This window comes from Hydra viridissima, unplaced genomic scaffold, assembly GCF_058129835.1.
Source record: "Hydra viridissima isolate aposymbiotic clone 2 unplaced genomic scaffold, HvirCarnegie_v1 scaffold_14, whole genome shotgun sequence".
NCBI lineage: Eukaryota > Metazoa > Cnidaria > Hydrozoa > Anthoathecata > Hydridae > Hydra > Hydra viridissima.
Genome location: NW_028324313.1, coordinates 7,295,898 through 7,320,804, shown reverse-complemented (window position 1 = coordinate 7,320,804; position 24,907 = coordinate 7,295,898). Strand labels below are relative to the sequence as shown.

Below are 24,907 nucleotides of genomic sequence, written 5' to 3'. Positions count from 1 at the left end.
TAAATCTATATCGTCTATACTTTCTTCTACATTCTCTCAGCAGAGCTTGTACAAAGTCTATAGGCAGTTGTTATACATCTGGAATTTCTTTGGGTGTATTTTCATTTCTAATGGTAGAGATTATTTTTTAGCCATAAAGCTGATTAAAAGATAAATCTTTTATTACTTCGTTTTTTATGTATTTAGATTAGTGACTTCTTTAGTAAATCCTGTCATAAAAGCAGCTGCTTCCCGAAATGCTGCACTATACCGTATACTGTAAATATTTCGAGTTCTTAAAAGTTCTTTAAAGAACTTTTGTGTACTTGGAGCCTCTGTATAAAACCCGATACTACTTCCGATACTACTTAAAGGTTCCTTAGAAAATCTTGAGGTTCTCGAAATTTCTATAAAGAACCTTATTATCATCATTTACCATCCACCATTGTTAAAAACAGTTTGAAAGTAACAGTAATTTTTCCAAGGTACATAAAATCGTTTAAACCATTAAGTTGCATACAACGGAGATGGAATAAAACACTACTTCTTGTAATTTATAATAAAAATTTATTAATTTATAATAAATATATTTTAATCGTTGAGCAGTTAAATGATGAAGATTCTATAGACTAATTTCTACTAATGTCTTTGTTTTTTTTTTACAGCATCTTAAGTGATGTAGCATTCTTCATTTGCAGTTAACATTTTGCTCCAGGTTGAATACACAATCGTTTTGCAATCCTTAGCGATCATTCTGTATTCCAGATTCGTAGATTTGCTTGATTTCGTGCTTATTATTAAAACCAATGGTTTTTCCGATGTAAGATGACAACATAACACAACAACAACACGAGACACATTACCTTCTAGTAATTTGACGCCTGGTTCATCTAACAGTTGGATTTATTAGTTGTGAAGTGATATGCGATGAGCTTGGAAATAGCATATCTTTAGCGATAGCATTTTGGATATTTAGATTTTTTTGTATAATATCCAGTATTTACTAAAGTGAAAATGTATTGCTGAATTTGTCAGAAAGTGAATACCTGAAAATGTTTACGGCATGGCAAATGTTTTGTTACAATAAGTTTTATCAAATTTTTATTAAGCTGACAACTATTTTTTGTAATTAAAATTGTTGCAGAATTGCAAATTGATAGCTATAAAAAAAGACTTAAGTACTGTGTGGTTGTTGTGTTTCCTTGTCAATACACGTTAAGTTTATTGCTCATTTTATTTGCTGATAGTTTTCATTTTATAAAGTCATTTTTATAGCCACTTTAGCTCAGTCATTTTTTTAGCCTTGTATCATTGTTATTGAATAAGTTCGCTAAAATTACATATTATCTGAATAATAACCAATTAAGTCATTTTTGTGTAATTATAGTGAGTGATTGTTTATTGGCTAAAATCGATTCAGAAATGAATACCTTATATTCGTATTATGTTTTTTCAATTTTTGTCTAAAGGAACGTAAAAAATCAATCAAAATGCACAGTTATTATAAGAATTTATTCAATAGAGTAAATTGATCATTTTCTAGTAGAATAAAATATTCTAATTTGTTAATTTAATGTATACTAACAGAATAATAGATCTTTTTAAGAAATGTTCTAAAAGCCTATGAAACATTTATAAATATTTTCGCTTGGCAATCTGTAAAGATTCCTATAAAGAACCTTAACATACAGAGATTCTTTTTGGAAGTATTATGCCAAAAACCTTTTCATATTCATAAGGTTCTTTGAAAAACCATAACATTAAGGTCTTGCCAAAGAACCCATTTGTAGGTTCTTGAAAGAATCCTCAGGATTCCCCGTGAGTCAAAAAAGTAGAATCTACAATATTCACTTTGCCTGCTAGCTAAGGCTATATTGGTAATACTTTTATAACTCCTCTGTCTCTTTATCTAATCCTAAAAATGACACTGTAGACAGGTTAAATTATGTTCGGTTTTTGGACGTCCTTAGACGTCCGGTGGACGTCTAAGGACGTCCAATACCTACTGGGGATAAGTATTCACTACTACATAGCTCGTTTGTCTCGTTTTATTGAAATCAGAACAATTTTTCCTCATTCCTAGTTGTTTGCTGAGTTATTTCGCACTTTCTTCGCTTTTTAACTAATTTTCATTTGATATTACTGTTTCATAAAATAATGAAAGTACTTGAAATTAGTATTACTTTCTTTGATTACAATTTCTATACACGAGTTCAATGCAAATGCAAAATGCAAATGCTCCATCCTTAAAACTCTTCTTTCTTTAATTTTAACCAGCTCTCACTATGTTCCTTCAAATCAGTTGATCATATTTGTTGTAAACCGGTTGTTTCTTGTTGATCCGAGTTTAAAACCCGATTCTTTTTGGTACTTCTCTTTTTCCGTTTCGCACGAGCAGTCATTATGCAATAGTTAAATATCGAATTTGCTTACCTTTGGCATAAATGTTGTTTTATTGTAAAAGAAACACACAATGACTACTGCTCATTTGAGTTTTATCAAATCCATAGTGAGTGGTAGTAAATAAAAAATGGTCTTATAAAGTGCATGTGTATGCAGCACAGTACGCGTGGTTAAAGCTAATCAGGAAACATTTAGACATAAATATGCAATTTTTTAAAAAACGTCCCGGTAGCTTAACACAATTTTGTTAGGGTAACTTTTAATTAAATCGATTTTCTAATCCATTATGAAAAATGGGCAGTCTATCAATTTTATTCGTACAATTACGTTTGTCGTTAAAGAGTTTGAACTCCTCAGAAACTGTTTGTTTTTAAATATATCTTACTGTTTTTTATAATAAATAAAAACAAAAAGATATTTGAAAAAAAAAATAATAATATGGATGCAAGACTTTTATTGAATGATAAAAAATATTATATATGTAAATAAATTATTGCAATAAGGTAATTTGAGAAGAAATATTATATTTTTCTATAGAGAGATTTTTACAAAAAAATATAACAACAAAAGCAGAGAACGTTGTGAAACAGTATTAACTTTCCAATATTTAACTAACTGTACTGGTAATATCCAGAACGACTAGAGCCAACCAGTCATAGATTCAGTAGTAGTACGTTTTAAAAAAATATTTTACCGAATAACCACTCTTTGCCATTCCCCGCAGTTGATTAGTTATTCGTAATCCGAGTTTAGTCAGTTCCCACAACCTTACGCAACTATACTGTTGTCGTTTCCCGCACAGAATGTGATAACATCTTTTTTTTCTTTGTCCATTGTTAACTTAAAAGTATATGTAAACATGTTTAGCAAATACCGAATTTCATTTTCAAATGATTTTAAAAAAATAATAATTATAAAATCATTTAGTATGATTTACCCTACTATATATAGAAGCAAAATTATTTTATTTATTTTATAAACAACTTATCAGCAAACTTATCAGCAAAACGTTTAAAAACTCCGTGTCAAATGCCAATTCGAAATTGAACTGATCGACCAAACGCGTCGGATCTAAGTCAAATTGTTGAATTAACATTAATTTTGAACTTTACATTAATAAAATTATATTTTTATTTTAGTACATTGGAAAAGTATTGGACCGATTTAAACTTTTTTCAGACATTATTTGATAGATTGGACCAATGTAAGCGTGCTGGCTAGGTCATAGGGCAGATATGTTTAACTTCTTTTAATGTTTTCGACGCTAGGAGCTTGCTCAGATTACCACAAAATATCCTCGAGGAGAATGAAAAATAAAAAAGATGTAATATTTTCATGGGAGTGAAACTTTCCTTTTACTTATGAGTTTAATATTCTGAGAATTTTCTTGTATTAACAACTGAATCCCCAACCTTTAAATATGGTTTTTAAAAGTGTCCTGGGGACGCTAATCTGGGATTTTCAGTGACAAGGATCTTTTTTTTTTGTTACACGTAACGACATGCTTCAGTTTTTTTTGAGGGTAATTCAATAATGATTTTTTGACCATTAAAAGTATTAAGGCATAAAACATTTCTTTTTCAAGTTATGTTTTTTTTATATATATTTTAAAGTTAGATTTAAATTTTTGTATTTAAAGTGAAAATTATCAACCTTAGATTACAATAAACCAACTAACTAAAAAACTTTTATATCTTAGATATGATATTATCTCATAATAGTTTTGTTATGGAGCAAACAAGTACTAAGTTTTTGAGAGGGTAGGCGTTTTAGCACGATCAGTAACTGATCTTTTAAAATAATTTATTTCATTAAGATTAAAAATATTTTAAGATAAAATAATTTATTTCATTAAGATTAATTATTATGTTGTAAATAAAGAATGTGGAAAAGTTCCTTAAGAGAATAAAATGTTCACTTTGAGTTTCTTTTCTATTTTTTTCTTATAGATAATGAAATTTTTCTTACCACTATTTTTAGTAGTTTGTTATATTGATTATAAATATTTATCACCCATTGTACTATGGTGTATATAAAATCTCACATTTTGATTTGATGTTATAATTGTTTTTTTTTTTTTTTTTTTAATGATATTCAATGATAAATAATTTATTTACTAGAACTTATACTAGGCAATAGATAAGTCAAAAAATTTTAAAATCATGTTTTAAACATGGATATAAATCTTAGTTTTTTTTTTTTTTAAAAAAAAAAAAAAATATGTGAGAAGTAACTTCAACCAAAAGAGTTTGTTTGCATCTATGTGCATATATTTTAAACATCTATGGTAAATATACCAAAAAGTATTGATGTAAACAAATTTTTTTAACCTCTACTTATCTTTAGTGCAATTATTAGATTTACAATTATAGATTTAAAACTATTATCTTTGGTCCACAATTAGTTCTGATTTATATACTTTTAATCAAAATTGTAGTCATGAATACTTTTTTGTTTAACATTAGAGTTCTTTGAAAGATGCGTTGTTTTTTTTGTTGTTTTTTTGTATGTGTTTTTTGTTGTTTTTCTATCTAACCAGACATTAACTAAATATTTCCAAAGTGGTATTTTTCTGTAGGTAACTAATTTAAAAAAAAAAAAAATTATGAAAACAAATTTTGAATTGTTTATGAAAGTTTATTTGGTCATTTCTTTTTCTACTATGTTTTATGAAACGATTCTTCTATTAACAATATTTTTTTATATTTTTTTTTGATATATCATTAATTTTTTTCTAGGTATTGATATTTGAACTCTCAGATACAAACCTTTTTGAAGATTTTGACATTTTTACAGAACAACATGATTGATATATATTAATGAATAATGGATCAAGCATCAATATATCTTTTTTTTGTAATATGGTTCATTTTGAACATAATGCTGTATGCACAAAATTCTTCTGGTAAGTTTTTTTTCCTTTGAACTTTTTAACTATTTATCTGTATGAAATTTTTAAGTATTTGACTAACTTTAATATTGTTAACTTTTTATTTAATCATTTTTTACAGGTTAGTTCCAGGCCATTTCAATCAGGATCAGGAATTGATGTTTTTAAATCTTTTCTAAACTTCAACACAACACTTTCTGTTTGTTTTTATAAATAACATTTCCTGAAAAGTTGAGCTTTACTGCATCTTTTTCCCTTTTATGAGTCTTTCAAATTTTGAGGGTGGTTAAAAAATTTCCACTTTTAAATTTCTTCAATTGTCAAGTGATTGTCATTATTTCAGATACCATTTGGTTTACGTCTTCACAAATTTTTATTTTATTTATTTTTGAATGCAGGTAATTTTTCTAGTAGCATAAAGTCATATGAAAGTGGATACATTCTGAAAATATACAGTGTCACATGTGGAAACTTAAAAATAGTTTAAATATTAGTCAAAAATTCCTTAAAAGTGGACTCAAAAATTGTATTTCAATAATTACAGGCCTCCAAAATCTATTTAAAAAGATTATTTGAATAATGTTCAAACTCTATTAGTCTAATGGACTTTATAGGCAAAATGACATTACTCCATTTAGCAAGTAAAGATATTTAAAAATAGTATAACACAAAAACTATGTTCTTTTTTAATTAAACTTTTATAATGAATTTATGTTGACAAGGCTTTAGCTTTTTGTATTTGAAGCATTCACTTTGTTTTTTGGATGTATAATGGTGTTCTATTAAATCAGATAATATTTTTGTAAGATTTTCAATAAACTTATCAAAATTTTTTTTTTTTTTCTACCTAACTGCAATCTGTGAAGAATTGCTTGGTCTTTAAATTTTGTTTCATATCTTTTCAACTGTTCTTTAAGAATGTCTCAAACACTCATCTTTCTGCAGAAAAGCTTTAATTTCCCATTTTGGTATTTGGCAGGTACTCATAACAATTATCATGTCAAACCAACAAGAATACACCATTTTGATCTAAAATAGGTAAAAGTTGAAAAGTCAACATTCACGTTTGAATTCTTATAGATTTTAATAGGTTTCAAAAATAGCAATCAATAACTGAAATGGCTGGTTTACAATAATTGTTGCAGTTTCAAAAGACAGTTTTAAAAATTTTTAAAAATGATCTTCTTCGCCTTGATATAGCTTTTTCATGGAGCGATGTTTAGTTAATATAAATATTTAACATACATAATAAAAACAGTCAAATTTTGACTTGAACTGTTTTTGAACTCACTCATTCAAATATCATTTATTGTTTTCAATACGTGTTATTTAGTTTCAAACAGTTAACATGTTAAACTAGAATCAATCAAAAACAAAATATTTTTGGTGTTAAATCATTATTTTTTAATTTTACCTCCTAAATAAATCATTATTTTTTAATTTTACCTCCTAAATAAATCATTATTTTTTAATTTTACCTCCTAAATAAATAATTATTTTTTAATTTTACCTCCTAAATAAAGCCATTTTACATGTGAAAAGGTCTTCTTGCTCACTATTTAAACTTTCTTGTAAAGTCCAGGTATAAATCTAATTAGATAAGACTAATTAGAAATTAATTAATTAAAAATAGTAAGATTAAGTTTGAGCATTTTTAAAATAGTCATACAATTGGAGGCTAAGAGTTTATTGGTTTTTATTAGTTTTTAAACCCTCCTTGGGGACTAGAAATGAACTTCAATAATTAAGACAATCAGTTTCTCACAAAATCTTTTTACTGATTAAGAGACACCTAAATTTCTCCTAGCACCAAACTTTCACAACAATTTACAAATATTTAGTTTTTATATTTTCTTGGTTAAATTGAGTTCAACAGTTGTTTCCACCTGTTTTGAAGCCATTTGTGGTGCTAATTAGATAAATAGCTATTCTGAAATTGAAATAATGAAGATTTCCTGAAGATCCTTAAAATTTTAAACATTCTAAAGTTCTAAAGCTGAAATGTTTAGCTTTTTTTTTTTTTTTTTTTTTTTTGTAGAAATAAACAGGTGGTGAAAATCTAAAAAAAAGATTTCAGAACACAAATTTGAATGAACCTATATTTATTGTTTTTTGTGCTTTTTTCTAGAGACTAGTACCAATATTCCATCAGCGTCACCAAAAGTTGTAGACAGTATAATAAGTACAATAAAGCCAGATAAAACATCTCTTCCACATATAGCAATGAGAACAATATATGTTGTAAGGATAATTTTTTTGATTTGTATGGATTTTGCATGCTATCCTCACAGGGCAATATGTGAGGGCAATATGTGAGGATAGTTTTTTTTTTTAATTTATGCTCAAAGATGTTAAGTTTTCTACATCTTGAATATTTTACTAATGATATACTACATGGGAATATATATGCCAATAAAAACATTTCTAATATGGAAAAAAATAAGTTACTATAAACATTTTAGTTTTATGAAAATCTCTTGATAGTTTTGATGCAGCACAGTTTTATTAGAAGATACTTATTCTTGTACTACAAACATTTTAAAAAGTTTTAAATTATTTTATTTTTGACTAATAAGGTTTTATGAAGCAATTATGGAATGTATGCAAGAAATATTTAGAAATGTTTCATAATAAATTGAGAGTTTTTTTGTTGAGTGGAGTAAAAGATGAAAATAGCTCAAGAGATTTTTTTTTTTTCAGATATCTGCTGTATCAGCATTGGTGATAGTTTATTTAATTATACGTGCAGTATGCTCTCGCAGAAAAAAATCCAAAACAAAAAGGTTAATTTTGAAATTTGATTAGGCCTGCACCAAATGATTACATATTGATGTTACTTTTCAACTATGTAACCATCTGGCATAAATTTTTTTTTTTGTTACTTTTATAATAAGATTGTTTATAAGCACAGAATAAAAGTGAATAAAGTATGAATGTTCAAGATGAATGTCAAATACTTATTCTGTGTTATTACTGTAATGTTGCAACATTTTGCAGTATTTTTCAGTATTTTAATTCAAAATTTTAAGTTTTATTACCATTAAAGGCTAACTTTGAGAAGTAGGTATTTTTAAATAGCCAAACATTAAAGGCTAACTTGGAAAAGTAGGTAATTTTAAATTACTTGACATTAAAGGCTAATTTGGAGAAATAGATAGTTTTAAGTTACCTAACATTAAAGGCTAATTTGGAGAAATAGATAGTTTTAAATTACTTAACATTAAAGGCTAATTTGGAGAAATAGATAATTTTAAATTACTTAACATTAAAGGCTAACTTAGAGAAGTAGATAATTTTAAAGTTTTTTTTAGAAACAATGAGACAAGTAATCTGGAATCATATCAGTTACTAGGTTGTAAGACATGTACCAGAAAAAATCTGCGCGTGTTCTGATGTAAAATATACCTATAAAAAATAATTATATAAAAAGTTAACAATTTTAAATAGCTAATTTTTTTAAAATGTCATTGTATTAATGTTATTCAAATTTTAAACAACTCTGTTATCAAAACAATTACTTTTAATTGAAATGTTATCAAATCAAGATAAGAAGTGAAAAAAAATTTTGCATTTTCTTGTTTAAAATCCAACAAAACAATTTCTAAAGAGCTGCAGATTGCTTTGAGAACAGTGCAGAGCATTGTGAAATGATTTAAGGACACTGGTACAATCAAAAGAAAATCAGGAACAGGAAGAAAAAAATATTTTTTGTTAGACGAGATCTTGGTAAAAAGTAAAAGATGCCTTAGACAGAAAACCAGAGATTTCTATTCGAACTTTAGTGAATAAATTTAAGACAAGTGTCTCCACTATACAAAGAGTTAAGAGAAATTGTGGCTATAAATCTTATAAAAAGAAAAAAGTTCCTCGTCGTGAAAAAAAGCAAGAAAATCTTGCAACTCGATGTTCAAAGCTGCTCTATAAAAAATCATGTGCTAAAAAATTTTGTTTGATTATTGACAATGAAACTTATTGTGCTGCATATTTCGGATCTCTTCCAGGACACCAATGTTATTCAGCAATTACATGCAAGAAACTGAATTCCAATTATAAATTCAAGATATTCATTTATGGTACAATTTTTGACATGCTGCATCTTAATTGCTCTTTTCGGCAACAATGTTGAAACTGCTATGTGTTAGCTGCAGCTGTCAAGATTTCCTGTGACACACAAAATGACACAAAGAGGCTCAGTAAATAACATAAGACAAAATCGATCATCAAAAGATTCTAGAACTCTTAAAGAATTTATGTGCATATTAAAGAATTTATGTGCATAATAAATAATATTCCCATTTTTTAAACAAATTTTGTCAGTTATGCAGTGGAGATGTATGCTTTTATTCAAATTGGCATTTCTTCATCCGCATTAGTTCTGTATGCAACTGACATAAGACAAAGTCGATTAATTGACAGAGTTACTTTAAAGTTAGATTTCATAGAATGACTGAATATGCAAAATAAAATAAAAATAAAATTACAAAACCTGGCCAGCCTAAAATGCCCTCCAATCATCACACCAGACTTTTGAACTTGGAATCTATTGGTATATGATTGGAATCATTAGTAAGACTGTCACAATTGTTTACAAGAGTTTTAAAAAATACTCGTGGTTCTCCTATTTAAAAAAATCATCATAGACTTCTAATTGGTCCTGGGTGATTGATCAAATATGAGTTTTTATTCAACAGACTTACACTACTTATTCTCATTATTTCATTAAAATCCTATTTTGAGTTTAATATCCATTCAACATCGTTTGAAATTTAATCGATACGATCAGTTTGCATATTACTTTATTACAAGGTAATGGCGTTGCGAAGATAGCGATTATTAACGTTTTGTTTAGCTCTTTTTTCTTCAACTTTAAGCAGTGTGCAGAAAGTAAAATGGATACAAATTTTCTTCATTTTACAAGATGACCTTTCATAATATGCAATAAAAAATAGGGAGGGGGTACTATAGTGTTCTAACGCAATCCTTGTATTCATATTATTTGCATTAACAATATTTTATAAAAATATAATATAAACGTAAATTATTATATCAGCAATATTTTGTATTCATACGTCCAATACTTACATTTGATTTATTAGGTTCGGGAATAAGTGCGTAGCGTTTTTATCAAGCACTTATATTTTAACAAAAATTAATATTTATAACTATATTATTCAATTATCTATTCGCCGTTGTTGTTTACGGCCTCCTTACACCTCTTGACCAATTTCTCAATAGTGTTCAGCCAAAAGTTGGCCGGTCTTGTATCGAAGAAATTGTTCAGCCAGTCTTTAAGGTCATCTTCATTGTCGAAGGTAACGCTCCTCATATTGACAGTGAGCGAAAAAGATGATAATCCTGTGACGAGTCGGTACAAAAAGCGCTCTTTATGACCGCGTGTTGCTCGATGGCGGGCATTATGTTGCTCGATGGCGGGCGTTATGTTGCTCGATGGCGGGCGTTGAGAGGAAATTTGAAGGCGAATTTCTTTGTTGTTTTCGTTAAGCTCGTGAGACGCCCAGTTGACCGTCCTCTTTCAAAAGTGCTTTGAGTCGCTCTTTGTCGAATTTAGATGGTCTTCCACTGAGGGGCGTGTCATCGATGTAAAAATTGCCATTTTTGAACTTCGCAAATTATTTCCGTGCTGTAGACTCGTCTTTGACACCTTCGTATACGTCGCAAATGTCCCGGGCTGCTTTAACAGCTTTTTAACTTTGATAAAAAGCAAAGAAAAGCACGCGTTCAAAAATGTTGCTTTTTACTTCCTGGATATTCCATTTCTATCCTAAATAGTAAAAATTACTCAAAAAGATGATTAGTACAGTTTGTAGAACAAAAAGAGCTCTATCAAATGAATATTATACACTTTGTCAAACAGCAAAAACTCATCGTAAAATAAAAGGAAATACAAAAAGGCTACGAACTAATTCCCCAACCTAATATATTTTCAAAACAATTTCTGACACTTTTAAAAGGAAACATTGCCGATTGCTTTACATCTGGTTACCGTAATATTTATAGTTCACAAATATTTTTTTATTGGAACTCTCTCTTCCTAACGCTGTCTAAAAGTTCCATCTGATCTTAACCCGATAAAAGTTGCATGCTGCGATCACTGATACATACAGGGGGATCAGATTAAATTTAGACAATTTTTTATAATTGGTTATTTAACTCTTATAGAGTTCCTATTTTTTCGTCTAATAAGTTTCGATTTTCCGTCTGATAAGTAGTAATATAATTATTACAGGGTGATCAGACCAAGTGTAGACAATTTTTTAAAGTTGGTTATTTAACTCTAGTAGAGTTTTCATTTATATTTTTGTGTTTAGATAAAACTTCATACTCATGTTTAGTATTTTTATACGTTTTGCAGATCGAATTTAGAAAAAAAAACTCACCATGTAGAGAATAAACTCGACAGTTTCTAAGCTGTGTTTCATACTGGAAAAATGTCTAGTGAGATTTTTAAGATTTTGAAGCCTCATGTTAGCCGATCTGATGTCTATAAACTTTTAAAATGTCTCAGACAAACTGAATCTGCTCTTCCAAAGGTAGGAACCACCCTGAATTGAAAAATCAGAACACCCAGCCTTATCGAGAACACTTAACAAAAAAAAAAGGAGAAATCCAAAGAGGAGCATAAGAAACTTTGCTTCAGCAGCAAATGTCAGCTATGGTACGATACAAACCAAGTTGATCTAAAACGTACAGTATTCAAAAAGGGCAAAGCTCAACTGCTGTCAAAAACCACCAAAGCCAAACGGTTGAGTGGAGCAAAGCTTCTTTTGGATAAACTTAAGGATGGCATGCAACCTCCAGTGCTGTGGACAGATTAGAAATAGTTTACAGTACAAGCAATGAGCTATCAGATAAACCGGATTTACGCACAGCGAAAAGAAGGCATTTTAGTGAATGAGCATATAGCTTATCAGCCCTAAAAACTAGCCTCTGTAATGGTTTGGGCAGGTGTAACCTCAACAGGCAAAAAAACACCCCTTTACTGAAGAGGAGGTAAAAATAAACCAACATGTTCACTTGAAAGTGTTAAAAGAGCATTTGATTGGTTGGATCAATAGGACATTTAAAGAGACTGGCATCACCCTCCATCAAGACGGAGCCACATCTCATACCGCAAACGTTGTTCAAAACGTTGTGCAAGGACAATGTCAGGATTTCGGGGAAAGAGTTTATGGTCTTCCTCTTTACCGGATTTAAATCCGATGGATTTTTGCTATTTAGAATATTTTGGAAAGCTATCTATGTTCATCCTCTCACCAAAGTGTAACATCGTTGAAAGCTAAATTAAAGCAAGGGATGGTGGGACAAAAATTCACCAGAAACCGTCCATTCTTCATATAATGAGGTTTCTGAGAGATAAAGGCAAGTGATAAAAGCTAAAGGAGGTTAAATCGAAAAATAACTTTTAATTTCTAAGAGTTTCATTTTGTATAGCGATGTACTTTGTTTATGCAAAAATTAAAAAATCATGTTTCCTTATTTTTGCGAAGTTATTTAAATAGAAATTTGTCTGCACTTGGTCTGATCATCCTGTAAATGTATATAATTAAAATGAAAAGAAATTTAAAAGGTAGTTTCAGAATATGAACTTTGTGTTCTTTTAGATATGGCGTATTAAAAAACAATAGAGCCGACGGAATGGAGTTGCACCCTCTTTCAGAAGGAGACGACGACGATGATGATGACGATATGACTGTGTTTGATATGCGTCAGCAGCGTAAAGCCAAACCGTAGCTCGTTTATTAAATCAGCTGAAAATGATTTAACTTTGTGTTATTTTCTTCTTGGAATTTATTTTGTCTTTACGAACATGGTATTGAACTTTTCCATTTCAAACACATTTATAGAGTCAAACCCCCTCATCGTAATTTTTAAGAGTTAGAATCTTCGTTACCTGCTGTAATCGTCATATCGTTGGAGGTCATCGGGGGGTTAGTTACATTTTTTAAAGATGTAAAAATTTAGAATTTAAATGAATCTTTTATTATGTTAGGTAACTAAGTTTTGCTACCGTTTACTTTTGAGGTAATTTTTATTTTGTTGTTCCCCAAATTTTCCTTTCGTTATTTTTGCTGTGTAATACTACTTCAAATTATCTCTCAAAGTCGCGTTTACACCCGTAGAAGTTTCGCGGCAATTTTTTTTTTTTTTTTTTTTTTTTGAGATTTGTTTTTTGATTCCTCTCAATCTTACTTTCCAAAAATATAGACGCTTGTGTAAAATTGGAATTTTTCATTTTCTTAATATTTTGTTGATGTGTTATGGTTTCATTAGGTAATGTAAAATATCCCACTGAAATGTTTAGCCCTTTTTCTTTTTTTTTGAATTTTAAGAAGTATCGGCAAAATTTTCTTTACATACTTTTTTGTGGCGTATTAAATTGTACCATCATACTTTCTAATTAATCAGTAGCCTCAAATGTTATGATACACGACTAAATATTTTTACTGTGAGTGAAACATTCAACGCATTCACTTCGTCTTGGCGGTTATTTTTCATGAGCAATAATGCTTTTTTTCCTTTAAAAAAAGTTTTAAAGCCAGTTGTTTAGAATTATGGAATGGGGCTCACACGATAATCGTGTGGTTATAGTTGGTCTAAAGACAAGTGGCATTGAAAGAGACGATAATCTCTCGAACCATGCGACCACTTCAAGCCACTCGTAATTTTGTGTATCGTACCATAAAGTTGTTTAAGGATACTGGTGGACTAATTGAAGCAATCCGTTTCCCACATTCTAAGACATGATTTGGGGCTTCGAGTGTATGCAAAAGACAGTAATCACTTACTGTAGCATTAAACCAACGACACGAGCGAATCCTGTTTACTGACGAGGAAATGTTCGTGGTAAAGGAATCGTTCAATAAACAGAAAAATATTTTATGCTCTGTCATCTCGAGAGTTAGAAGAACTCTTTTCCGAGAGTTGAGAGAGATCGCCAACCGGCTTCTTTGATGTTTGGTCTCCATTTTTGTGAAAAAAACTAGCGAAACTTTGCGAAAGTGTATCAATCCAACATTTTGGGGAAAGTTTTGAAAATTCTCCACATGATATCATTTGCAAACAAGCCGTGGACTTTTCAAAAAGATTTTACTCTGGCCCCTGAATTTAATACTGAGGCCCTTGATTTAAATCAACATTGCAAAGTTCATTTCCAGGTTGTAGTCTGTGTTAGAGGGTATAGCTTACTCGACGCCAAAGTATCGAGTCTTTAGAGCGGGTTCTCGTACGAGTAGTGGATAATTTCCCCATTCGTGAGGTGCTTGCTGCGAATGACTTCGCTCGTGCTGAAAAGCAAATGGTGTCAATTTTAAGTAAGTTGTTCTATTTGTAGCTATTGAATGAATCTAAATATTTTAAAAAGTTTTACAAAATCCTTTGTCGTTTTCATTTTGTAAACAAAAAACCGTGAACCAAAACATTTGAAACCGTCTAAAAGAAGTTTGTTTTGAATGAACGAAAAAAAAAAAATAAAGAATTATCTTAAACTTTTAACAGAAGTTTTTAATAATTTTCTTAATATTATCTACTTTTAATTACAATCTTGTTTCGTACACAACTTTTACATTTTTGCATTTTTCTATTTTAAGCGTTTTTATGTGTTCATGATCAGCTTCTTATCAAAGACTCAAAACACTTAGTCGCATGCTCAGCTAAATAGTTAGAAAAAAAGTCGTGCTCTCATTAGTTTCACCGTTTTCGGAAATTTCAAATTGTAGTTTCTTTTAATCCTTCAAATACCTAACTAGATTTCAAAACGATTTGCTCACGATGTTCCGACACAAGATAGCAAATGTAAGAAAAGAAAACCTGCACTTTATTTTTTTTTCTTGCTTAGACCTACATTTTAAGATGATAATTTTTTACAATTACAAAGAGATCTATTACAAGACAATTACAAGGTATTACAAGGCTAAATATCATATTTTCTTAAAGCTTCTTAGAGTTTTTTAAAATCTGGTCGTTGTTCTAAGTGAGTCTGACAAAAATTTACTAGCATGGTGCAAAAAACAAATCAAAAAGTAATTAAAGATTCAATTAACAATTCATTAAATGCATGTGCATTTTTTTTTCTTTTTTTAAAGTGAAAAGTGAGCAAACAAAAATTAGAATTGTTGTAAGTACTCTTTATGATAGCTAATACCTACTTGACAGAGTATACCTAATTTGATATCTATTCTGTTTTTTATTCAATGAAAGTTTCTAAAAGGTTTTATGAAACTTACTTCAGTACAAACATTTATATTTTATAAGATTTTTACAATTCTAATAATTGAACCATAATAACTCACAGAGAGTTTGTTACTATAAGATTAATAAAAACTCAAGTTTGTATTTCTAACCAAAGTAAATAAGCTGATATATTTATTTTTCAATCTGATTCTCAGTCAAAATCTGGTTTTTGGTCAAAACATCGTTTTATAACATGCAACACGTTTTTTCGAAGCAGTCTTTTAAACTCATAACTCAAAAAAAAAATTCGGCCTCAATAACGTATGTCTTGACAACCCAAAAGTCTCGTTTGTCATTCTTTTATTTTTTTTTCTCGATTTATAGACTACTTTAGGTTTATTTTTATGTTGTTCTTATTTATATTTCAAATCTGCATATGCAAATTTACATAAGAATGTTAGGAGGCAAATTTTTATAAATCTTCCAAAACTCTTTTTTCTATCATGTTAAATAATGTTTTTTCTATCATGTTAACAAAAGAAAATTTTTCATGAATAATGTACTTAACTACAGAACACAACTTCAGATGGTACATTAAAGATATTACAAGACTAAATTTAACGTTTTTAAAACTGGTTGTTGTTTACAAGTAAGATTTGCACGGTATTATGACTTGAGGAGTTTCATAGTGGAAGATAAAAATCAATCGGTATACTTTTAATTTTAATTAGGTATAAATGTTTATTCTTATCTTCTTTAGCTGGGGATATTTACCTTCAAGCACAAAAATCTGTGTTAGAAGATTTTGGGCATTCTTGAAATCCCAAAGTTTAAGTTTAGATCTTCTTTGATTGGTTTGATGGAAGTTTAGATCTTCTTTGATTGGTTTGATGGAAGTTTAGATCTTCTTTGATTGGTTTAATGGAGTTGGAGCATCAATAATTAAAAGTAACTAAAAAAAGCTTTGCTAAAAAACTTTTAAAATTCTTAAGTTGTTGCCCTCTTGTCTGATAGATAGTTCTACATAGTTTTCTTCTAACTAAATTCTTATTAAAAAAAAAAAAGAAAACTTTAAAAGAAAAAACCATAAAAACGTAAAAACAATTGTAGCTTTGTTAAATCAGATATCTCAAAACCACAAGAGTGTAGCGTTTTTTCCAGTGGTGTAAAAAAGAGAGAAATAAGCTGAAATATAGGTTATAAGAACTTTATGAATTTAACGATTTACATAAGAAATAAGCAAATTTGCAAACAACAAATTTCACGCATTTAGGTCTATCAAGTCGGACAAACATAAAGAGATGCATCCACACAAGCAATGCCGTTAAAACGCCAGCCGTAATCACAATTTCTCGGTATCGTGCGGCCATTGATGCAATCATAATACCCGTAACAATTATATTGGTTAATGTACTTCCCATTCGAACGAGTGGCACAAAATGCTGGTTCTGATTTTCAGAATTGAAAAGAAAAAAACTCAATATTTTACAAGTTGTAAAGATTATTTCTCAAACTTCGCTCTCAAGGAGAAAAAAAAAAAAAGAGTTCGTTTTAACAAAATCTTACCTTCACAGGAAAATGAATACGATAAGACGCATGTTCCTGTCTTAGGAAAAAAGTTTGTGTGTAGCGGACAAGTTTTCTTTAATGGAATTCCATCGGATGTGCAAGTATAGTATTCATTGCATTTATCCGTGGCATACGCACCAGCTATTTTCCCATAACAGTTAATTGATTGAGTGTTCGCTAAAATATTTTTAGACTATAGCAAAGTTGTTGGAGTTACTTTAGATAAGCTTTATAAATAAATACTTCCAACGAAAAATTGTAGAAACCCCTTCCAAAATGCGGCAAATCACATAGATGCGAGAACAAGTTGCATTAAAACTGTCATATATTATCAGAAGTATTTTAGAATTATCTCATTTCTTTCTTTCATTTTTTTTTTTTTTTTTTTTTTTCAAAATACCCTTTTCAAACAGTTTACCTACTTACGAATATTTTGGACGCATTGGACATTTTCTGGATAATCGCAAATGTTTTGCAGTTCATTAAACCATAACCCGTGAGGACAACTTTGCACTAAAACAAGATCTCCGGAGCATGTAATAAACGCTCCACAACTACTAGGATGTGCGTAGTTCCCGGACTTTTTTCCATAACAAATGTTTAGAGGCAAACTTGGCGTAGTGACTTCAGCAGAAGAAGTTGTCGATGTTTCAGTTGACCATGCTGTTAAACAGCACAATTATAATCATAAAAAAAAAAGAATTAGAAAACATAAAAACTTGGTGTTTATGGCTCTTAGAAATGGAGTACTTAAAGAAAAACAAATGCATAACATTTTAAGAAAAAATACAACTTACTGAAGTGTCCACGTATACGAATAAAGTACAAATGTAACGTGTACATACGAACTTTAATTGCTTTTGAACAAAGTTTCAATTATTTTAATTTTATTGTAATTAACTTACGAATACAATTGACGTTACTAGGGTAGTCACAAATATTTTGCGTTTCGTTAAACCACAATCCGTGAGGACAGCTTTGAACAGTCAAAAAAGCACCAGTACATGTTACAAAAGCATCGCATCTCGTTGGATGAGCGTAGTTTCCTGGAGTTTTTCCTGCGCAGAAAACTAGCGAAAGTGTTGCTTCCGAAGATGTAACTTTCGATATTTGAGTTGTTTTCAAAACTGGAGATGTCGCTTGAGAGGTTATTTGCGGTAAGGCTTCAATTGTTGTTTCTTTAGAACTATCAGTACTCCAAGCTATATATATATATATATATATATATATATATATATATATATATATATATATATATATATATATATATATATATATATATATATATATATATATATATATATATATTTATATATATACACACACATATATAGATTGACAACACCTGCAAAACTGTGCGTACTTTTAATAAATATAATAATGAGAAATAGTGGTTGTAATGTAGTCTGTAATAAGTTGTGTGATGTAATATAAAGTTATACGAACTTACAAATGCAATCGACGTTGTTAGGATAGTCACACATGTTTTGTGTTTCATTAAACCACAATCCACTGGGACAGCTAAGTACAACAAAAGAAATCCCAGTGCATGTTATAAATAAGTCGCATCTAATTGGATGAGCGTAATTTCCTGGTGGTTTACCCACGCAAAAAAATGGATAAACAGTAAATTGTGCTTGAGATGTTTGAGTTACAGAGAGTTTTGACAGCGCCTCGCTGGCCACTGTTGATGTAATTACTGCTTCTAATGTTCGAGTGTCTGCTTCTGTGTTGACCACTTCAGAAAAAATAAAAAAAAAATTGTGTTGTAGAAGTAAGCTATTATGTTAAATTCAGTGACAAAAAACACAGTTGCTATAAAATGACCAAAAATCTGTATCAAATACTTTTAATGTTTTAGTAACATATCAAAACAAAAGCTACCCAACCAATCACATATAAGCAATTGTATAGAAAATAAGGCAAATAAAAAATATAAATGTTTAATCGCCGTTTGTATTTACAAAATCGCAAAGTTTTTCTTTACAAGAAAAACGAGAAAAACGCTTCTCTTCAAAACCTGTTGGTTATTATAGTTTCACCTTTTATTATTTTTTTTTTCACCTAGTTTTTCTATTTTTTTTCTATTCATTTTGCAAGTCTAAGTTCGATATTTCATGTAAAAGTTGTTTATCACTTACAAAGGCATCTGACGTCGCTGGGATAATCGCAAATATTTTGTGTTTCGTTAAACCACAACCCATCAGGGCAGTTTAGGATTGCATAAGATACCCCAGTGCATGCAACAAACGCATTACATTTTGTTGGATGAGCATAATTTCCAGGTGCCTTTCCATTACAAAAATCCTTTGGAAGCATTTCCTTTAATGGAATTTCTTCCTCTGTCGAAGATATCAGTGTTGGTGTTATTGGTGCTGAGCTTGATGTTGTCCAGTCTTTTGAATCTCCTCCATTCCATACTTTCAAATATATGTGTGTATTTACATACTTTCAAATATATGTGTGTATAAATATATATATATATATATATATATATATATATATATATATATATATATATATATATATATATATATATATATATATATATATATATGCATATATTAATATATATATATATATATATATATATATGCATATATTAATATATATATATATATATATATATATGCATATATTAATATATATATATATATATATAAAAGCATATATTAATATATATATATATATATATATAAAAGCATATATTAACATACATACATATATATATATATATATATATATATATATATATATATATATATATATATATATATATATATATATATATATATTATCTACCTGTACAATTGACATTCTCGGGAAAGTCGCATTGCCCATTATCTTTATTAAACCAAAGTGGCTTTGGACAATCTATCTGATACTTCAAGCCTCCGTGGCATGCTATATAACTATCGCATGCAGTCGGATTTGGGAGTGCTTCATTCTGCTTACCCTCACAAATGTTTTCTGTTGCCGATCCTATTAAAAATTTTTAAGTATTTGTATACATGTTATATCAATTCATTATAAGACCAAAAATAATATAAAGTTATCTTTGCATGCACAATAATTTTTTACAATATTATTTACCATTAACGCAAGGATAAGTGCTGTTGTGTACGCAAATCATGTATTTTGGATGATAATGGAGACCAGGTGGACAAAATTTAGTGGTTTCTCTTCCATTACTTTGACATACCAAGTATGCAGAGCAACTGCCAGGTTCGGGAAAGATTCCTATTCTTCCATTACATATTGAAGATTTTAGGGAAGAATTAGCCGCTTGTAATGCTCGCTTGTTTGCTAAATATAACTATACATATATCATATACTTATATATATATATATATATATATATATATATATATATATATATATATATATATATATATATATATATATATATATACACACTTAAATTATACCAATAAAAAAAAAAACTGTTAAAAAATATTAAAAATTAATATAAATCACCTATACAGTCTACATTTTCAGGGTAATCGCACTTATTTGTTTCAGGATTAAACCATAAAGATTTAGGACATTTCATGTAATAAACGCCTTCCGGATAGCAAACAATATATGCCTCACAGAAACGGTTGTCTGGATACATGCCGTTTGGTTTATTTACACAAGGGTTAATGATGGTAGATTTAATTCCTAACAACGGAAACGGTAATATTACAAAACTTAAAACAGCAATAACAAGTAGAATCATGAGTCTATTAATAGAAATGTTTTGAAAAACATTTTTTTTATCGTTTTCAATTAATACATTATTGACCAGCAATAATAACAAACTTTTCTTTAATCAGTTGAAAGAAATAAGTTGTGTGGAGTTTATTGAACAAAAACTGTTCTAAAAATAATTAAGCCTAAGGGGATCGGGAGTTGGCAAATGGGTCGTTGAAATTGAATTCGTTGCCTAACTGAACATAGATTATACATCACGGGTCACTTATTTGGAAAAAAAAAACTGCAATTGGGAAAATAAGTTCAAATCCAATTTTAATTTAAATGAAAAATAAATTTCGATTAATTAATAAAAAAAATACTACCGTTGCATTTGACATTTTTTGGCCAATCACATATTTGTAATTTTGGTTCAAACAATAATCCTGCTGGGCATTTAGCTTCGAAGATCTGTCCATTAGAGCAAGTTATAAAATGGTGGCAAGTGCGAGGATCGCGATAGTTTCCATTTTTTTTATCTTTGCAATAATCACGAGCAATCGCGTTTTCTTCATGAATCTTTATGGGAGACAATGTTGTTATCTTTTTCACTAAAATTTTTTAGCAGTAGAAACTTTCGTAACGGAAATAAAATCTTAAAGAAAAAGGTTTTTTCATAGTTGAGCTTAATTTTTAAGATATGTTAAATCATATTTAATATACTTCTAGCAAATGGATTGCTGTGTGATAAATACCTTTACACTTAACGTTTTGGGGAAAGTCACAACTTTTTTTCAAATTGTTGTACCATAAACCTGTTGGACATGCTTGATTAAACGTCATGCCTCCAACACATTTGATGAAACTATCACATTTCTCTGGATTTGAATATACTCCATCTTTCTTTCCTTCACAAATGTTTTTTTCTAAAAAAAAATTGCACATTAAGTTATGGTTTCCTGAAGATATTAATATTAGTATTTGATTGAACCGAGAGCCGAACAATAAAATCAAATATAAACTTTATAAACACGATCAACAACATTATTTGTTCTGTCATTTCCCCCTCACCCTGACATTTGTAAATTTGATTCCACACGCAAGTCTCGAAATCTGGATCGAAGTTTTCACCTACAGAGCATTCTTTTTCTACACCGAATCCAACCCCTTTGCAATAAAAATACTTTGTGCAACTATTTGGATGTGGAATCATTTTATTGCGTTGACAACCTGCAACAAATAGCTGAACGCCAGAATTTCTATAATCTTGAGTACCTAGATAAAAGTGTTCAGTTTAGAAACAAAAGTAGGTTACTAATTTCCTAAAATTTTGTAAAGTTATATAATTAAATTACAGCTTTTATAATGACTATGGCAAATTTTTTTTTTTATCTGTTACGTGCGAAAATCGAGAATCTTTTGAGATTTCGTTGCTGTGGTAAAGATTCTTCAATAGAAAAAATACAAATTTGTTAAACGTTTATCTATTTGACCTTAAAAAATGATTTATTTACCTTGAATTGCTACCACTGTACATGCTATTAGGGACAATATGGTCAGCATTCCAAAAGACCTTAAATAAATTTCATAAAGATTATGGAAAAAATAATTTTGACAAAAAATTATTTTAGCCGTAAAATTTCAACGTTATTTTTTCTTTTCTTTTCTTTTTTTTGATATTTTTGCAATTTATATATAATGCGTCATATTTTTCAAACAGAAACCAAAAGTTCAGTATTTCCGGTGTAAGGTTTCATTTGCATGAACTTTTTTTATTGTACGATGTGTTGAAAAATAATGTTTATGAGAAAAAAATTGGAAGATCCTATATCATTTTTTTTTTTTTTTTTTTCACTTTACGTTAGGAGTTCATCCAAACCTAAGCTCGGGTTTTTTTCTTTCCAAGTTACTTTTTTTTTTCTATCAGAAATTTAAAATGAACTTAGAACAATTTTGCAATCCTTGTTATCGATTTTCTAAGTGCAAAGATTTATCCAAATTAGTGTTATAAGGACACCCCCTGTTTCCAGTCCGAAACATTTGCGATTATAACAAAAGCTTCAAAGAAATGGAGAAACTTTTTATGATAAATGGTGATATGAAAATAAAAGGAAAGGAGGGGGTGGGGGTGGGGTGGAAATATTATGGAAATAAAAAAAGATTTAGAAAAAGTAATTTAAAAAAGATCAAACTAATATGTTGTAAATATTACTATTTACAATTTGGATCTTCATTTTTATCTTGGGTAAGAGGTTCACAGCTGCCATGCCAATCTATAGGTTGGCACCCATCAAAGTGTGGACGGGAGCCTAAAAAGGCGCTGGGGAATGGGCTGAGTGGTAGTTTTTGTCTACGTTCTGTACATTAAAACGTTAAAGAAACTATGGGGCTTTAAGACGCCTATAAAATAAACCGTAAACTCCGAAAAAAACTTTCTTTTCCGTTTTTACCTGAATATTGTTTACTACAAATATCCGAAAATATTATCAATTACAAAGTAAATAAACCAAATCATCTATTTTTAAAATAAAGTTTCCTATGATCAAAAGAAAAAATTATAAATGAGAACTAATAATACTCTGTGCTTCACAATAACTAGAGTATTTAAATACAAAAGCGAAAAACAGAAGTCATTGTAACGCCAATATTTATCTCCAAAACACGTTAATCCCCAAAAGACGCAAAGGATTAATACAAAGCACGGATTTTTTCGTTGGGTTTTATTTAAAAAAAAAAACTCTCCTTCAAGTTTAAAAAAAAAAATCACTGCAGCGGCAGTTTTTACCCAGTTGTGTTTGCTGTAACATCAACATAATATTGATCACGTTATCACTCAGCAGATTGATCGGATCATCATCCAGCAGAGTATCGTTTCTTTTGCTTCATCTAAAAATCTAGCAAGTGCTGTACAGAATTTCTAGTTTATACTTTTGAACGAAACAAAAATGAAGCATTGGAGATTATCTGGGTTAAACAATGGATTAATAATAGTAACAACTGATTTTCCATTCGGCAAATTAAGTTTCTAATGTGTTTCCTGCAAATCCTCTAACTCCCGATAAGATGTAATTGAATATTCTGCTTAAATATTTTTTACTAACCCTATTCTGCGGTAAAATTATGTCATCAAAACGTTGAAAAAGCAGGAATGATATTCTGAATTTACTTAACTTATCTCCATTTTACATTATACACAAAACATTTGAGCATCAATATTTATGAGTTTTAAAATCAAAAATTGTTAATTAATTCAAGTTTAAAATAATTTTAATTAAAAAAGTGACAATATAAAAATAAATATTTAATATCTATAATTACAACATAAATCATCTCTAAAGCGCTCGCGTTTAAACTTTACAAGCATTTATTCTTACCGTGATAATTTCTTTAATGCATCAATTTTTATCCTTAAAAAATTTTGAAACCCCAAAATGAAAGTTTTAAGATGAAGTAAAAACGTAAGTTTTATGATGAGTAAACTTTTAATGGTATGAGAAAAGTAAGTCTAAATGATAACATATCTGTGCAAGAGAACACTTGAAGATGAAGTGTGTATCATAAAAAGGTAGGCAAACTACTTTACTACAAACCACTTTTTCGGTTTGAAAAGCTCCGCAGTTTCCAACAGACGCAGAAGTTGGACATGCTTGATTATTCATTTTCCTATGATTCTAAAAAATCAATAAATGACTAATTTACGTTTGAACCATTCACAGAAATTTGCAGCATGCTATGTAAACAATGAGGACTCAAGAGCACTTCTAAAAAGTTTAACAGATCTCTTTAAAGTAAATATGTTTGGCAAATCTTCTCACAGAAGCGAATTACCTAAATGTAATATTTGACACTCATTTATTTTGATACTCATTTCACTTGATTAAATATACAAGATACTTGGCTTAAAGCTTTATAAAAAACTGCATAGGTTGGTTTCATGGATGATCATAACGACAGCAATATCTTTAATATATTATTTAATATATTATTTTTTAATAATTTTATTTTTTCTTTTAAATGTTGCCAGTCAGAAAAATTACTGGTAAAAAGAGTGTCATGAAAACTGCAAGATAAAGAATGGGATGTAAATATTTTCCTCTTCTTAAATCTAAAAAAGAAAGTTGAATTTGCTTTTAATGTGAACTAGTTGATACGTTTTGTGCCGCTGAATTTGTTAGTAAAGTTGAAGGTAGATGATGCAGT

The 24,907-nt window shown here is 29.2% G+C and overlaps 2 protein-coding genes across 5 annotated transcripts; one reads left to right on the top strand and one right to left on the bottom strand.

Annotated features, from left to right (window-relative positions):
• The first annotated feature begins 4,620 nt into the window (after positions 1–4,620).
• LOC145181549 (membrane protein FAM174A-like) lies at positions 4,621–13,721 on the top strand. Its single transcript, XM_090072015.1, has 5 exons — positions 4,621–4,693; positions 5,121–5,287; positions 7,401–7,513; positions 7,973–8,055; positions 12,895–13,721. The coding sequence occupies exons 2-5, from the start codon at positions 5,209–5,211 to the stop codon at positions 13,022–13,024; spliced, it is 405 nt and encodes a 134-aa protein (XP_089928141.1). The 5' UTR covers positions 4,621–4,693; positions 5,121–5,208; the 3' UTR covers positions 13,025–13,721.
• A 2,935-nt stretch (positions 13,722–16,656) lies between these two features.
• Positions 16,657–24,174, bottom strand: LOC145180888 (uncharacterized). 4 transcript variants are annotated; one of them, XM_090071425.1, is made up of 14 exons: positions 24,082–24,174; positions 22,222–22,280; positions 21,779–21,982; positions 21,463–21,633; positions 21,094–21,318; positions 20,510–20,695; positions 20,126–20,338; positions 19,835–20,014; positions 19,174–19,452; positions 18,483–18,770; positions 17,938–18,234; positions 17,459–17,695; positions 17,030–17,209; positions 16,657–16,911 (listed from the first exon to the last, which is right to left on the bottom strand). In XM_090071425.1, the coding sequence occupies exons 2-14, from the start codon at positions 22,268–22,270 to the stop codon at positions 16,742–16,744; spliced, it is 2,679 nt and encodes an 892-aa protein (XP_089927551.1). In that variant the 5' UTR covers positions 22,271–22,280; positions 24,082–24,174; the 3' UTR covers positions 16,657–16,741. The 4 variants fall into 4 exon arrangements, with proteins under 4 accessions (XP_089927551.1, XP_089927550.1, XP_089927552.1 ...); XM_090071424.1 differs by lacking the exon at positions 24,082–24,174 and adding an exon at positions 23,158–23,325; XM_090071426.1 differs by lacking the exon at positions 24,082–24,174 and adding an exon at positions 22,927–23,227.
• Positions 24,175–24,907: the final 733 nt, after the last annotated feature.